We start from the raw sequence: 17,016 nt of genomic DNA, 5'->3' as shown, positions 1-17,016 counted from the left end.
CGTGCTATTACTAGAAAGTTTGTCATGTCAAATTCTGTATGATTATCACTCCATTGTGGTACATTTCAAAAAAAATTTCGAGTTAGAACAGTATCCCTAGGTGAAAAATTTGAAATAAAAATATGGCTTTTGTAGCTTAAACAAAACCCAACAGCCCATAACTGGTCAAATGTAGTTACATCTCTTTCATCTAGATTGTTCAATATTTAATTTCTCCAATATACTCTCTTAAGGAAATTGGCTGATTTCAGTGATATTTAATATGTGCCTAAATGCCTATCAAGATATCGCAATTGAAAGAAAATGGCAGCATGCCATTGTTTTTTAAAGAGTATATCTTATGTAGTTTTGAGGGGATTTTGTAAAAGTTAGCATGTTGGTAGAGATTGATGGGTATAATTATCAAGGATTTTGTGAGCTGTATCCTCTAGAGGTAATGAGAGCTCATTTTTTAAAAAGTAGCTGTTAACATACAAAGTTTGTTGGATTAAAATGAGCTACCGTGCCTAAGTAAAGAGCGTTTCGGTGAGTCTTTATCACTATTATTGAGAACAGAAGTGGACTGCTTCAAGGGAACATATCAGATCTTTGGGGAAGGATGTACGGGGGGGGGGGTGGGGGGGGTTCTGATTTCCAGCAGGGCCGTTCCCAGCCCGCCTCACGTAAGCACCCATGACGCCCCAGGCTGCCACTGCTCTGCCAGGGCCTTCTTTCTGAGCGATGGTGCAAGATGTGGGGGGCTGGAACGGGGAGGAGGAGAAATGCCCAGGGTCCCAAGTCACAGCCCTGAAACGGACCATCGGGGATCCTCCCCGTTTCTCCCAGTGTGCTAGCTCTCTCCTCTCTTCAACCCCTTCCCTTACCAGTCTAGCCCAGTTGCTGCACACTTCCATCTTTTCTTTTTCTGTCCCTGCCCAGCATCCTCTTTAGGAAGACCCCAGCCCTACGCAGGCTGGGAAGCAGAGGGGGCACCTGCTGGGACCCATCCACTGTTCCATGGCCCTTCGACAGCGCTCTGGTTGACTCCCTCTCCGTCCCCCACAAGCTCTGGACAGCCGGCCTTCACTTCTTACTTCAGGGAGGCCAGAGAGGGGGGTGGGCCCGGGCCCCTGAGGCCAAAATCCCTCCAAGTCCCAATTCCTCTTCCCACAGCCAGCCACTAGCCTGGAATCTGTCCTTCAGGCGGCTCCCTCTATAAGGCTAAGGCCAGCACTGCTTTCGGCCTCTGAGCCTCTTCCCCTGTGCCAGGACACCTCCATTTGTCAGTGGCCACCTCCTGCACCTTCTGCTCTGCTTCCGTGTCCATCACTCTCCGCATCCCCTCCCACAGCTTAACCACACCTCTGCTTTGGGCCTCCCACCCTCTTTCTGTCATGCCTTCTCTCTCCTTCCCTTAAAAACCCAGCTCTTTGAACATCATTTATGTTCACTGTCTAAGCATCTGACTTCCCGTGTTCTATTTGGGTGTTTTTGAATCTACTGTTCCTTCTGCCCTCTCTGCCCTTCCGTGCATCTTTACCTAGTGAACACCATCTCGTCTTTTAATCCTCAACGTAGACCTCTCCTCTGAAAAGCCTGCCACGACTGCCAGCCGGGGTTAGGTCTTGCTCTTCTGTGCGCACTTAGCCTCCCATTCTTGCCTGTGTCGTAGCCATCAGAGTCATAATAGTGATATGAATATTAGTGGATGATTGAGCGCGACTGGACCAGTCGTCTTGTAGTGTTGTTGTTAGGATGGTAGTAGTAACATCATACCACAGCGCCTCACTTTGTCCTCAAGAGAACTCTGAGAGGACTTCTCATCTCGATTCTATACATGAGGAAATTGAGGCACAGAGAAGTTAAGTGACTCGCCCAAGGTCACACAGCTGGTAAGCAGCAGAACGCTAGTCTTTGCACCCAAGCGTGTTCCCCTAGAGCCTGCACTATTTACCTCAGTGCTGTGGGCCAGTGGGTCTCACTTGATCATGCACCAGAACCACCTGGAGGGCTTGTGAAAGCAGATGGCTGCCCCCACTGTCAGAGTTCCCAATTCAGCAAGTGTGGGGTGGGAGACGGTGCAATTCCGACAAGCCAGTGGGAGAGGAGACGTTGATGCTACTGGTCTGAGACCGTGCTTTGAAAACCGCTGCTCCGGGCTGCTCCTCACCCTCCTGAAATCCTCTCTCTCCGGCTAACATGGCGGTTCCTTAGGGCAGGATCTGGTGGTTTTCTTGTTTTCTTGTTTTTTCTTTCTGTCCATATTCCCAGCACCTAGCAAAGCAGTTCTGAGAGGTAGTAAGTAGGCCCTCAATAATGTTTGTTTGAATGAATGAATAAGGAAATGGTTCTGGCCTCCTGTTGGAGTGTATTTTCGACCTGAATGAAATTTCTGTGTGTTTGAAGAATTCTCAGGTTTTTTTAGTCACATACCTGGTTGGCCGATAGGGGACATGTACTCGAAGGTTTTGTAAGGTTAATTGTTGATTGCCTGATTTTGAAACACTTTGAAGCCAAAAGTCACACCTGTTGTATTTGGCTCACTATTCTTTTCAGCGTAGCATGCTCGCTGCCTGTGAATTCACACCATGGTTATATGGAAAGAGGCTCTTTGGCCTTTTAGCAGATTTGAAGGTTTCTTTCCTAAAATAGCACCTTCCTTGATATAAAATGACTCCATCATAAATGTGGTGGCTTATGAGAATGGTGATACATTTACTTTCCGGTATTAAAGCTTCTTAAAATGCCTGTATGGCCTGGAGTAGTTGGGTAGGAGATTGGGGCTCCTTGTCTCAGCCAGCTCAGCTCTCTGTTACCAAAACCAGGCATCAAGTGGCATTAACAAGACATTTCTGATGGCTTGAGAACTTTCTTGGTTTGTAGCGATTAAAATTTGGCTTAATGGTATTTTCTTATATGTTACTTTTCTTTTGAAATAGGAACTGCTAAAGTACTTGTTTTATTATAATAGGGTTTGCAAGAACTTATTGAAAATACAAATAAGCAGGTAAACAACCTTTGTGGAATCATTTCAAAAATGCAGCCTTCTTGGGAGATATCACCATTGCTAAACCATGTAAGTATTATGAAAACATTTTTGCTGCTTTGATAAACCTCTAGTTCCTAAAGATACCAGTCACTTAGAAGTGAGAGAGAACTAACGACTCCGAGATTAGCAAGGCTGACGTACACTTACTTTAGCAACAGATGGGACACTCAACCTCTCTTGGAAGAATGCTGAAGTTGAGGTTTGAGAAATCATGATACTGAATATTTTTATGTTTGTAACCGTAATGTTTAAAATATAATCAAAATAAAATAGGGTTGAAGAGGAATAAAAATCATATAATAAAAATTCAGCGTTTATCCTGGACCGAGGAAAATGATGTTGCAAAGAAAGGAGGTATTCATGCTTGTATCAACTTTTTTTTTTCAACAAGTTACATTTTATTTTATTTTTTTAATGTTTTTTTTATATTATGTTAGTCACCATACAGTACATCCCCTGTTTCCAATGTAAAGTTCCATGATTCATTAGTTGTGTATAATACCCAGTGCACCATGCAATACGTGCCCTCCTTACTACCCATCACCAGTCTATCCCATTCCCCCACCCCCTCCCCTCTGAGGCCCTCAGTTTGTTTCTCAGAGTCCATAGTCTCTCATGCTTCATTCCCCCTTCTGATTACCCCCCCTTTCTTTATCCCTTTCTTCCCCTACCGATCTTCCTAGTTCTTATGTTCCATAGATGAGAGAAATCAACTTTTTAAGATGATTTATAATGGGTTTGTGTTATTTTAGAGGTCATCTGGATTTACACAAAAAAGTTTTAATTGTCTACCTCATGGAGAAGTTCAAGTCCAGGAACCAAAGAAGAGAACATAACCCATTTTGCTCTCTTATCCTGGACAGGGAGACGGCGGCCCATCTGGACCAGTGGGATGGCAGGAGAACCATGCCTGGCCCAACCCTGTACGGGCATGTCTTCAGCCAGCCACGATCCCGGAGCTGCAGGAGCTGGTCCTCAGTGAGAGTCCGCCACTTCCCAAAATTGTCTCCGCATATTCATTACAGCCCAGGGTCACACCAGGCAGCCCAGCTCCTGGTCTTGCTGTCCCGTCCTACGTTTTCAATGAAGGAGGTGAAGGTGCCACCGGGCATCTCCCCTCTGCCCAGCCTCCTCTGGCTCTACCGGCAGCACTTCTGTACCCAGGAGAACCCCATGTGGCACACTCCTCTGAGATGGCCAACCACTCAGCTGTGTGGGGGCATAGCCACTTGGGCCCCGACCCGGCCTCGTTGGCTTTCTGCATCCCTCCTGATATCGGTGAGTTTGATGTGGCCCATATTACAAATAGCATCCTTTCATCTGGATTAAAAAGCATTCTAAATGCAAACTAGCAATAGCTAGTTTTTAAATTGAAGTATGGTTGGCTATAGCTATTTTTTTCCTTTAGAGTTTTATGAGCTAAGTGTAGATTCGTATGTAGTTTTAAGCAAGAACCGAGTGATGCCCTTACCCAATTTCCCTCAAAGGTAACGTCCTGTAAAACTCCAGTGACATGTCATGAGCAGGATAGTGATGTTGCTCTGGCCCTCAGATCTCATTCAGCTGTCCCCGGTTTGACTTGTGTCGCTGTGTGTCCGTGCCTTTGGTTCCATGCGGTTTTATCATGTGAGGTTTGCACGTCCACCGCCACAGTCCAGGTACAGAACATTTCCATTACCAGGAGGATCGCTTGAGTCGCCCCTTTATACTGTACCCATCACCCTCTGGTGGCCCTGCTCTCCCTATTCTCCTTTCCCTGACTCCTGGCAAGCACTGATCTGTTCTCTATCTCTAACACTTTGTCGCTTCAAAATGGTCATATTGTTAGATGCATATAGTATGTTGCCTTTTGAAATTGGCTTTTTTTCACCCCAGCTAAGTCCCTGAAGATTAAACCAAGTTGTTGTGTGTATCATTAGTTCCTTCGTTTTTATTGCTCAGTCCTGTTCCATGGTATAGGTGTGCTGTAGTTTAACAGTTGATCTGTTGAAGCAGATTTTTGGTTCTCCACCCCCCCCCATTGTTTGCTTATTAGGAGTAGGCTGCTGTGAATATTCATGTACAGGTTTTGTGTAAGTAGAAGTTTTCATTTCTCGGACAAGAATACCCAGGAGTGCAATTCCTGGTGATATGTTATTTGCATGTTCAGTTTTAGGAGAAACTACACGTACCATTTTATGCCGCGGCCAGCTATGTACGAGTGATCCAGTTTCTCTGCATCCATGTTTCTACTCTTTCTGTTGTTCCTTCTTCTGACATTTCATGATTCCTTCTTTCCTCATATCCTTCCATATAGAAGACTTTCCTTTAACCTTTCTGTAGGACTAAGTCTGCTGGGGACAAAATCCTTTAGTTTTCCTTTGTGCGAGGTGTTTTTATTTCCCCTTCTTTCCGGAAGGAGAGTTTCATCCAGGATAGAGTTCGTGGATGCATGTTCTGGTATACAGCCCCTGAAAACTTTTTATTTGTAGAAATGCCAGGACAAGCAGAAGCCAGCCTTGGAAACAGCACTGAGTCAATATATTACCCAACTTCATTGGGAGATGACAGTGGCCAAGATACTGTCTCATCTGTTTTCATCCTTCCTAATTTTGGTGAGTTTAAAATGATACATATTACAAGTCATGCCTGTAGATTCACCAACATCCTTAATGCCAGTTCAGTGCCAGCTCTTTTTTTAATGAAGCTTTTAATTTTGAGATAATTGTAGATTCACATGTAGTTGTCAGAAATTATGTAGGGATCCCACTTCTGTTTCACACATTTTCCCCGATGATAACCTCTCGTAAAACTATAGTAAAATAGCACAACTAGGTACTGGCATTGATTCAGTCCACATTTGTGTGTGTGTGTGTGTGTGTGTGTGTGTGTATTCAGTTTTACACAATTTTATTCCATGAGTTTTATTTATCATCACAGTTGTGATCCAGAATGCTTCCATTGTCACCGCCTCTTGCCCTTTACGACCGCAACCACCTCCCTCTGGCCACCCTTTCCTCCTATGCTAGCAAAGAGTGAACTCATATCCCTTTCTAGAATTTTGTCACTCGAATATTGTTATTTAAATGGAATAAAATGCTATATAGCTTTTTGGGCATAGCTTTTTTTTTTTTCCTAAACATAATTTTCTGGAGATTCATTCCAATTGTTGGATGTGTCAATAGTTTCTTCCTTTTTATTGTTGAATGCTCTCCCACAGTATGGATATACAACTGTTTATCTGTTTCTTCAGCCATGGAAAGATATCCAGGATATTTCCAACTTTTGGCCATCAGAAGTTTAACTCTGTGAACAGTTATGTACTGGTTTTTGTGTACACTTAAGTTTATACTTTTTGAAGTGAATACACATGAGGGCAATTCTGGGTCATCTAATAATTTCATGTGTAGTTTTATAAGAAACTGCTAAAAATTTTTTCAGAGGAGCTGTGCCATTTGACCTTCCACCTGTAATATATAAGTGATACAATTTCTCTGGATGCCTATATCTTCTCTTTCCATTGTTCTTTCTTCTTGATGCTTAAAGATCCATTCTTTCATCATATCTTTTCTGTTTGAATATTTTCCTTTGGCCTTTCTTTAAGGGTAAGTCTGCAAAGGACAAGTTCTTTTAGTTTTTCTTCGTGTGACAATGTCTTTATTTCCTATGCAGTAATGAAGGATAGTTTTGCTACATATAGAATTAACGGTTGAGAGATCTTTTCTTAAGCACTTGAAAAATGTTCTTTCTGTACAAATGCCAGTAATAGCAGAGACCAGCTTGGAAAACAATCCTGAGACAACAAATTACCCAACTTCATTGGGAAATAACAGTGACCAACGTTTTTCATCTGTCTGCCTCCCGCCCAATTTCGGTGAGTTTCAAATAATGCATATTACAATGTTTAATCTAGATGTATCGACATCCTTAATGGAACTAGTGGTAGCTCATTTTTTTAATTAAGCTTTTTATTTTGAAACGATTTTAGATTCACATATATTTATAAGAAATAATATCAAGACATCCATTTTACGCTTTGCCCATTTCCCCCACCGTTAACATCTTGCAAAACTGTAGTAAAATATCACAACCAAGGTATTGGCATTGATACAATACACAGATGTTATTGAAATGTGCCCAGGTCTACTTGTAGTGATTTCTGTGCATTTGTATTTATTTCAATCTCATTTTATCACATGAGTAAGTTTGATGTCCACCACCACCGTCCAGGTACAGAACATTTCCATTGCCACTGGAATGCCTCATCTTACCCCTTTTATAGAAGATTTTATTTATTTATTTATTTATTTGAGAGAGAGTGCCTGAGCACGAGTGGGGGGAGGGGCAGAATGAAAGGGAGAGAGGGAATCTCAAGCAGGCTCCTCAATGAGTGTGGAGAAGCCCAAAGCAGGACTCGATTCCACAACCCTGAGATCATGACCCTGAGATCATGACGTGAGCCAGAACCAAGAGTCAGAGTCTTCACCAACTGAGCCTCCAGGTGCCCCTCATCTTGCACTTTTAGAACCACACCTGCCTCTCAGGCTGCCCTTTCCTTCCCCATTGTCCATTTCCCCCTGGCAAACACTGGTCTCTATAATTTTTTCCACTCCAAGAACGTTCTATAAAGGGATTCTTATGGTATGTATCCTTTGCTGCTTGTTTCGTTTTTTCAGTCAGCATAATTCCTTGAAGATTCATCCAGATTGCTGCATGTATCAGTACTTTCTCCCTTTTCTGTAGTTTCAATGTGCAATAGTTGTTTGCAACCATTTATTTACCCATTGGAGGACATAGTTGTTCCCCCCCCTTCCCCCCTTCCCGTTTTTGGTATTAGGAGTGAAGCTGCTGTGAACATCCATGTCCTGGTTTTTGTGTAAATATGTTTTTGTTTCTGTCATGAATGCCAAGAGTGCAGTTGTTGAATCTTATGGTAATAACTTGCTTAGTTTTATAAGCAACTGTCAAACCGCTTTCCAGAGAGACTATACCAGTTTTCATTCTCACCAGCATCCACATTTCTCTTCTTCCCATTGTTCTTTCTTCCTTCCTGATGTTCCAAATTTCCTTCTTTCATCATGTCCTTTCTGTTTGAAGATTTTCCTTTCATCTTTCTATACAGGTAAGTTTGCTGGGGACAGATTCTTTTAGATTTCCTTTGTTGCACAATGTCTTTCTTTCACTTTTTTCCTGACAGATAGTTTTGCCTCATGTAGAATTCATAGTTGAGTGTTCTTGTCTTTTAGCGGTTGAAAAATTCATACTTATAGAAAAGCCGGAACAATCAGAAACCAGCCAGGAAAACAGCTCCGAGACAATCTATTACCCAGCTCTATTGGGAAGTATCAATGGTCCAGGTACTGACTCTTCGTCTGTCTCACTCCCACCCGATTTTGGTGAGTTTGAAATGATACATATCACATGTAGCACTGTTTAATCTAGGTCCATCAATATCCTTAATACAAGCCAGTTACAGCTCTTTTTGAAACTTTTAATTTTGACATAATTTAAGATTCAGTGCAGTTGTAAGAATTAATACGGAGATCCCATTTTTGCTTTACGTATTTTCCCCAGTAATACCACCTTGGAGAACCATAGTTCAGTGTTACAACCCAGACATTGACATTGATACAATTCACAGGTGTTATTGAGATGCTTCCAGTTTTACTTGCATCTCTGTGTGTATGTGTGTGTACGTGTACATGTGCATATTTAGCAGTATGTAATTTTATCGTATGAGTGAATTCACACATCTACCGCCACAGTCAAGGTAGAGATCATTTCCATCACTCAAGGATCCCTCATTATTGCGTCTTTTTACAGCCACACCTACCTTCCCTGCCCCCAAGACCCATCCTCAACATGGAGCTATGTCTGATCTTTTCTCCGTTTCTATAATTTTGTCTCTTCAGATTGTTATATAATTGGAGTCATATATGATATAACCTTTGGGATTAGCTCCCCCCCCCACTCAGCTTAATCGCCTGGAGACTCATCTAGTTTGTTGCATGTATCAATAGTTTATTACTATTATTGCTGAAATGTTTTGTCTAATCATTCACCTGCAAGGACATTGGATTTTTTTCAGTGTTTGGCTATTAGGAGTAAAGCAGCTATAAATATCCATGTACACATTTTTGGGTAAATGTAAGTTTTTATTTCTCACCTACTGATGGAGAGTTTCCCATCGTATAGATATGCAACAGTTTTTTTTTTAAATATTCACACATTGAAAGACATCTGGTTTTTTTTCTTTTCAAGTTTGTAGGATGCCAGAAGTAAAGCTGACCTGCTGTGAACATTCATGTACTGATTTTTGTGTAAATACAAGTTTTCATTTCTCTGTCATGAATGCCAAGAGTGCGATTGCTAGGTCTTATGGTAATAACATGTTTCCTTTTATAAAAACTGCCACACAGTATTCCAGAGAGGCTGGACTATTCTGTATTCCCAGTAGCAATGTATGGGGGATCCAGTTTCTCCCCATCTATATTTCTGATCTTTCTATTATTATTTCTTCCTTACTGATGCCACAAGATTCATTCTTTCATACTGTCCTTTCTGTTTGATGATTTTCCTTTAGCTGTCTTTTAATAGTAATCTGCTAGGAACAATTTTTAAAAAAATTTTCCTTTGTCCAAGAATGTCTTTATTCGCCCCTTCTTTCCTGAAAGATAATCTCACTCAGTATAGAATTCACAGTTGAGAGTTCTTGTCTTTCAGCATTTGAAAAAGTTGCACTTGTAGAAATGCCAGAAAAAGCGGAAACCAGCCTGGAAAACAACTCTCAGACAGTGTATTACCAAACTTCATCAGGAAATGACAGTGGCCCAGCTCTTGCTTCTTCATCTCTCTCCATCCCACCCAATTTTGGTTAGTTTGAAATGATACTTACTTCAAGTAGCACTGTTTATTTATTTATTTATTTTTATAATAATATTTTTATTATATTATGTTAGTCACCATACAGTACATCCCTGGTTTCTGATGTAAAGTTCGATGATTCATTAGTTGCGTATAACACCCAGTGCACCAAGCAATACGTGCCCTCCTTACTACCCATCACCAGCCTATCCCATTCCCCCACCCCCCTCCCCTCTGAAGCCCTCAGTTTGTTTCTTTCTTTTTTTTTTTTTTAATGATTTTTTATTATATTATGTTAGTCACCATACAGTACATCCCCGGTTTCCGATGTAAGGCTCGATGATTCATTAGTTGTGTATAACACCCAGTGCACCATGCAATACGTGCCCTCCTTACTACCCATCACCGGTCTATCCCATTCCCCCACCCCCCTCCCCTCTGAAGTCCTCAGTTTGTTTCTCAGAGTCCATAGTCTCTCATGCTTCATTCCCCCTTCTGATTACCCCCCCTTCTTTTTCCCTTTCTTCTCCTACCGATCTTCCTAGTTCTTATGTTCCATAGATGAGAGAAACTATATGATAATTGTCTTTCTCTGCTTGACTTATTTCACTTAGCATTATCTCCTCCAGTGCCGTCCATGTTGCAGCAAATGTTGAGAAATCGTTCTTTTTGATAGCTGAATAATATTCCATTATATATATGCTAAATTGTGGAAGGAGCCGAGATGCCCCTCAACAGATGACTGGATTAAGAAGATGTGGTCCATATATACAAGTAGCACTGTTTAATCTAGAAGTATCAACATCCTTCGTGTCAGCTAGTGATAGCTTTTTTTGTAAATTAAATTTTTGATATTGTGGTAAGTTAAGATACCCATGTAGTTGTAAGAAGTAACGCATTGTATTGATTTTTGTGCATGTGTTTAGTTCTTTTTTTATTTTTTATTTTATTTTATTTTTTTAAAGATTTTATTTATTTGACAGAGATAGAGACAGCCAGCGAGAGAGGGAACACAAGCAGGGGGAGTGGGAGAGGAAGAAGCAGGCTCCCAGCGGAGGAGCCCGATGTGGGACTCGATCCCGGAGCGCCGGGATCACGCCCTGAGCCGAAGGCAGACGCTTTAACGACTGCGCTACCCAGGCGCCCCGCATGTGTTTAGTTCTATTTGATTTTATCACATGAGTTGGTTTGACGTCCCCCACCACAGTCAAGATAGAGAACATTTCCATCACCATGAGGATGCCTTATCTTGCCTTTTCGTAACCGCACCCATCTGAGCATAATCGCCTAGAGAGTTGTCTGACTTGTTGCGTGTATCAGCATTTCCTTCTTTTTTATTGCTTTGTACTCTTCCTTGGTGTGGGTGTTCACGGTTTGTGTATTGGTTGAGGAACGTCTGGACTTTTTTCCAGCTTTCAGTATTATAAGTAAAATTGTTATGACCGTTTATGTACAGGTTTTTATGTAAACATAAATTTTGATTTCTCTTAGGTAAATGCCCAAGAGTGCAAATGCTTGGCTGTATGATAATTATATGTTTAGTTTTATAAGAAACTGCCCCCATGGTTTTCCAGAGAGGCGGTACAAGTACCATTTTACTTTCCCACCAGCAATGTATGAATGATCCAGTTTCTCTGCATCTAGACTTCTGCTGCTTTTGTTGTTCTTTCTTCCTTTTTAATGCTCCACAATTTGTTTTTTCATTATTCTTTTCTGATAGATTTTCATTTAACCATTCTCAAATGTAAGTCAGCTAGTTACAAAGACTTTTGGCTTTCCTTTATGTGAGAATGTCATGATTTCCTCCTCATTGATTTTTGTTTGTTTGTTTTTTAACAGTTTGGATATTCATTTCTTTTCAGCATCATTGAAGTATAATTGACAGATAAAGTTGTAATATATTTAGAGAGTGTACAGGATGATGACTTGATGTACATGTACGTAGTGAAATGATTCCTGCCGTTGGGTTCATTAACATAGCCACCATCTCACATATTTACCTTTTACATTTTGGTGGGGAGAATGCTGAAGTTCTACTCTCTAAGCAAATTTCAGTGACACGATACCGTATTATCAGCTGCAGTTACCACGCTGTACATTAGACCCTCCATCCTTACTTATCTTTTTTTTTTAAAGATTTTATTTATTTATTCGACAGAGATAGAGACAGCCAGCGAGAGAGGGAACACAAGCAGGGGGAGTGGGAGAAGAAGAAGCAGGCTCATAGTGGAGAAGCCTGATGTGGGGCTCGATCCCACAACGCCGGGATCACACCCTGAGCCGAAAGCAGACGCTTAACCGCTGTGCCACCCAGGCGCCCCCATCCTTACTTATCTTATAACTGAAAGTTGGTACCTTTTTACCAGCCTCTCCCCACTTCCCTCACCCCCCTGGCCCCTGGCAACTGCCATTCATTTATTCTACCTTCTGTTTTTATGAGTTTGACTTTTTTTCTTTTTAGATTCTACATGTAAGTGGTGCCATGCAGTATTTGTCTTTTACTGTCTGGCTTATTTCACTTAGCATAACGCCCTCCAAGTCTGTTTGCTAATGTTCTCACAAATCTGCTCCTATATTGAAGGAGTTTTGCCCAATCTAGACTTCATGGTTGAGATTTCTTGTCTTTCAGTATTTGAAAATATTTTATTTGTAGGAATGTTGGTAAAGGCTCAAACCAGCCCAGAAGAGAACCCTGAGACAAGTTATCCAGTTTTATTGCAAGACAGCAGTTATCAAGGCATTTCCTCATTATGTTGCGGCATTCCTCCCACTTTTGGTGAGTTTGAAATGATACATTAGACATGTAGCATATTTAATCTAGATTCAGCAATATCATTAGTATAAGATAGTGGTAGCTTCTTCTTTTCTTTAATTTTTAAAAACGATTTTATTTGTTATTTATTTTTAAGGTGTTATTTATTTGTTTGACAGAGAGAGAGGCAGCGAGAGAGGGAACACAAGTGGGGGCAGAGGGAGGGGGAGAAACAGGCTTCCCGCTGAGCAGGGAGCCCGATGTGGGGCTCGATCCCAGAATGCTGGGATCATGACCTGAGCCGAAGGCAGATGCTTAACGACTGAGCCACCCAGGCGCCCCTATTTACTTATTTATTTGAGAGAGAGAGAGCGAGAGTGAGTATAAGCGGGAGGAGAGGGGTAGAGGAAGAGGGAGAAGAAGATGCCCCGCTAAGCAGGGAGCCCAATGTGAGACTTGATCCCAGGACCCTGGGATCATGACCTGAGCCAAAGGGAGACACTTAACCAACTGAGCCACCCAGGTGCCCTGATAGTGATAGCTTTTTCTGATCAAAGTTTTTATTTTAAGAAAAATTTAGCTGCACGTGCAGTTGTAAAAAAGAATACAGAGAGATCCTTTGTTCCCATTCTCCTATTTTCCCCAATGGTAACATCTTGCAAAAAGAGTAGAAAACTATCACAACCAAGATATTGATATGATACTGTCCACAGCTACAATTGAGATGTCCCCAGTTTCACTTGTATTAATTTGTGTGTGTGTGTGTATTTAGTTCTATACAATTTTATCATATGTGTAAGTTCATGTACCCTCTGCCACAGCAAGCCTTGAAACAGTTCCCTCATCACCATTTTCCCTCATATTGTTCTTTTGTAACCACACCCACCTCCCTCCAGTGGACTTTTCTCCCCAGTTCCATGCCCTGCCCTGTCTCTAACCAGTGGCAGTCTGGAATCTGCTCTCCAGATCTATAATTTGTCCACTTAGCATTGTTATATAAATGGAATCGCATGGTGTTTGAGATTGGCTTCTTTCCCTTAGTGTAATGCTCTGGGGACTCGTTCATGTTGCTGCATGTATCAGTCATTTCTTCCTTTTTATTGCTGAGTACTATTTCAATGTATGGTTACACCAAGATTTATTTATCTGTTCACCTGTTAAAAACCTCCGGTTTCCTGTTTTTTAGTTGTTAAGGGTAGAGTTGCTATGAATACCTTATCGTTTTTAGTTTTGCTTTATTTTGTTCATTTCACTCTTTCACCCAAGTTTTTATTTCTCTGGGATGAATGCCCAAGAGTGCAATTTCTGGGTCTTTTGGTAATTGCATCCTTAGTTTTATAAGAAACTGACAAAACTGCTTTCTAGCGTAGTTTGTACCATTTTCCATTCCTGCCAACAATGTATGAGTGATCCAGTTTCTCCGCATCTATATTTCTGCTCTTTCCATTGTTTTTCTCCTTGATGCTCCAGAATTCTTTCCTTTATAATGCTTTCTGTAAGATTTTCCTTTAGCCATTTTTTAAGCATAAATCAGTGACAAATACTTTTGGTTTTCCTTTGTCCGTAAATATCTTTATTTTTCTTCAATACAGAAGAATAGTTTCATTGGATATAGAATATGAGGTTGGTAGTCTTTTCTTACAGCATTTAAAAAATGTTGTCCTTATAGAAGTGTTGGTTAAAGCAGAAACCGGCCTGGAAAATAGCACTCAGATGACAAATTACCAACCTCTGCTGGAAAATGACAGTGGTCAAGAAACTTCAGCATATTTCTTCATCCCTTCCACTTTGGGTGAGTTGAAATGATACATATTACAAGTAGCACTGTGTGATCTAGATTCATTAATGACCTAGTGGTGGATTTTCCTAATTAAAAATTAATTAAAATTAATTAGGTAAAACTTAGACGTTTTGTATTGAGAAAGTTTTAGCTGCACATGTAATTGTAAGAGAGATCTGTGTACATTTCACCCAGTTTCCCCTATGATAGCATCTGGCAGAACTATACTATCACAACCAGTGTATAGACATTGATACAATACTTGGATTTTATTGAGATGTTCTCAATTTTATTTGTATTTGTGCATGGGTCTGTGTTTGTGTGTGTGTGTGTGGATTCAGTTTTATATTATGTAATTGCATGACATGGGTAGGGTTCCATACCTTCCATCCCCTGTTGCCCTTTAAACCCATATCCGCTTTTCTCTTCCTGCTCTCCTACCCCTGCTCTGCCCTGCCCCTGCCCTTTGCAGCCATGGATCTGTTCTTCTTTAGAATTTGGTCATTTCAAGAGCTTTCTGTAAATAGACTCACGTGGTATGTAATCTTTCAGGACGGCCTTTTCTCACTCAGCATGATCCCCTGCAGCCTCATCTAAGTCGCCGTACACATCAGTAGTTCTTCCTTTTTTATTGCTGACTACTATTCCACAATCTGGGTGTACCGTGGTTTCTTTATCTGCTTACTGGTTGAAGGATGCCTGGGTTGTTTCCAGTTTTGGGCTATTAGAAGTAAAGCTGCCATGTACACTCGTGTAGAGGTTGCTGTGTGAACATCAATTTTCATTTTTCTGAGATAAAGCCCAAGACCACAGTTGCTGGGTCCTATGGTCATGGTAAGTTGAGTTTTGTAAAATACTGCCAAACTGCTTTCCAGTGTAGCTGTACCATTTCTATTCCCACCAGCAATTTATGAGTGATCTAGGTTTTTCTGTGTACATGATTCTGCTCTATTGTTCTTTCTTCCTTCTTTATGCTCCAAGACTCCTTCCTTCATTATATCCTTTTGGTCAGAAGGTTTCCCTTTAGCCACGTTTTAAGGATAAGTCAGCCAGCAAATTTTTTTTTTTAGTTTTCCTTTGTCTGACGATGTCTTTATTTCTGCTTCATTCTTAAAAGATAGTTTCGCCTGATAGAAAAATCACTATTGAGATTTCTTGTCATGCACCACTTGAAAGTGTTTTACTTATCAAAATGTTGTTCACACAGAATCCAGCACAGAAATGAGTTCGGAGACAATGAGTTCTTCAACTTTAATGAAAAATGACAACGGCCAAGATATTGATTCAGAATCTTTTTTTCTTGCTCCTGGTTTTGGTGAGTTTGAAATGATACATATTATAAGTAGCACTTTCTAATTTAGGTTCATCAACATTTTTAATATGAATTCTTAGTGATAGCTTTTTCAAAATTAAATTTTTCATTTGGAGATATTTCAGAATGACATGTAGGTGCATGAAGTAATACAGAGAGATCTTGTGTACCCTTAACCAAATTTCTCCCAAGGCTAATGTTTTGCAAAAATAAACTATCACAACTAAGATTTTGACATCAATATAATCTACACATCTATTCACATGTCCCCAGCTTGACTTGTATTCATTTGTGTGTGTGTGTGTTTAGTTCTCTGCACTTTTGTGACATGTTTGCGTTCAGCTATTCGCCACTACAGTCATGATGCAGAACTGTCCCACTACTTCCAGGAACCCTCTTGTTGTCTGTTTATAACCATGTCATATGTCGTTCCTTCCCTGGCTTCATCTCTAACCCATTCAAGAGCTAATGTGTTCTCTCCTTTATAATTTTATACTGTTTTATGGAAGAGTATATGAGAAATTGGTGTTAATTTTTTAAATGTTTGGTAAAAATCTCTAGTAAAATCACCTGGGCCTACAGATTCCTTTTCCGAAGGCTTTTAATTGCAAATTTAATGTCTTCCGTGGTTATAGGACTATTTAGATATCTATGTCATCTTGGTTGAGTTTTGGTCTATGTAATTTTGGAGGAATTTATTGAACTCTTCCAAGTTATCAAATTTATGAATGTAAAGTGGTTTGTTGTATTCCCTATTATCCTTTTGATGGCTCTTGGGTAACCTGTTTCATTCCTGATGTTGATGATTTGTGTCATTTCTTTTTCTTTTTGTAATTCTTTTTAGAGGTTTATTAGCTTTATTAATCTTTCTGAGGCACCAGCTTTTTGTTTTATTAATTTCCTATTGTTTTCATATTTTCAGTTTCATTGATTTCTGCTCTTTATTATTTCATTCTTTTTGTTTTATTTGGGGTTTATTTTACTCTTCTTTTCTTAGTTTTTGGTGTAGGAACTTAGATCATAGATTTAGAACTGTCTTCTTTTCTAATATAAGCATTTAGCGCTGTAAATTTCACTTTCAGTACGGCCTTAGTTATATTTTGATGTGTTGTATTTTCATTAAGTCCTATGTATTTTATTATTTCTTTGGAAACTTTCTCTTGTCTTTCTATTATTGACTTCTAATTTGATTCTATTATAGTCAGAAAATATACTCTATATCATTTCTTTTCTTTTAAATTTGTTGATACTTTTTTCCTCTGGCCTAGGATGTGGTTTGTCTTGGTGAGTGATCCACAGGC

The 17,016-nt window shown here is 40.3% G+C and overlaps 1 protein-coding gene across 1 annotated transcript in view; it reads left to right on the top strand.

Annotated features, from left to right (window-relative positions):
- The first annotated feature begins 373 nt into the window (after positions 1–373).
- Positions 374–17,016, top strand: part of BEND2 (BEN domain containing 2) — a 38,169-nt gene continuing 21,526 nt past the window's right edge. Inside the window, exons 1-5 of the mRNA XM_048213517.1 lie at positions 374–433; positions 3,892–4,306; positions 8,254–8,403; positions 9,731–9,880; positions 14,293–14,415. Coding sequence (XP_048069474.1) covers positions 374–433; positions 3,892–4,306; positions 8,254–8,403; positions 9,731–9,880; positions 14,293–14,415 — 898 coding nt within the window. The remainder of the gene's footprint in view (positions 434–3,891; positions 4,307–8,253; positions 8,404–9,730; positions 9,881–14,292; positions 14,416–17,016) is intronic.

This window comes from Ursus arctos, chromosome X, assembly GCF_023065955.2.
Source record: "Ursus arctos isolate Adak ecotype North America chromosome X, UrsArc2.0, whole genome shotgun sequence".
NCBI lineage: Eukaryota > Metazoa > Chordata > Mammalia > Carnivora > Ursidae > Ursus > Ursus arctos.
This window is presented reverse-complemented; position numbering and strand designations above follow the sequence as displayed.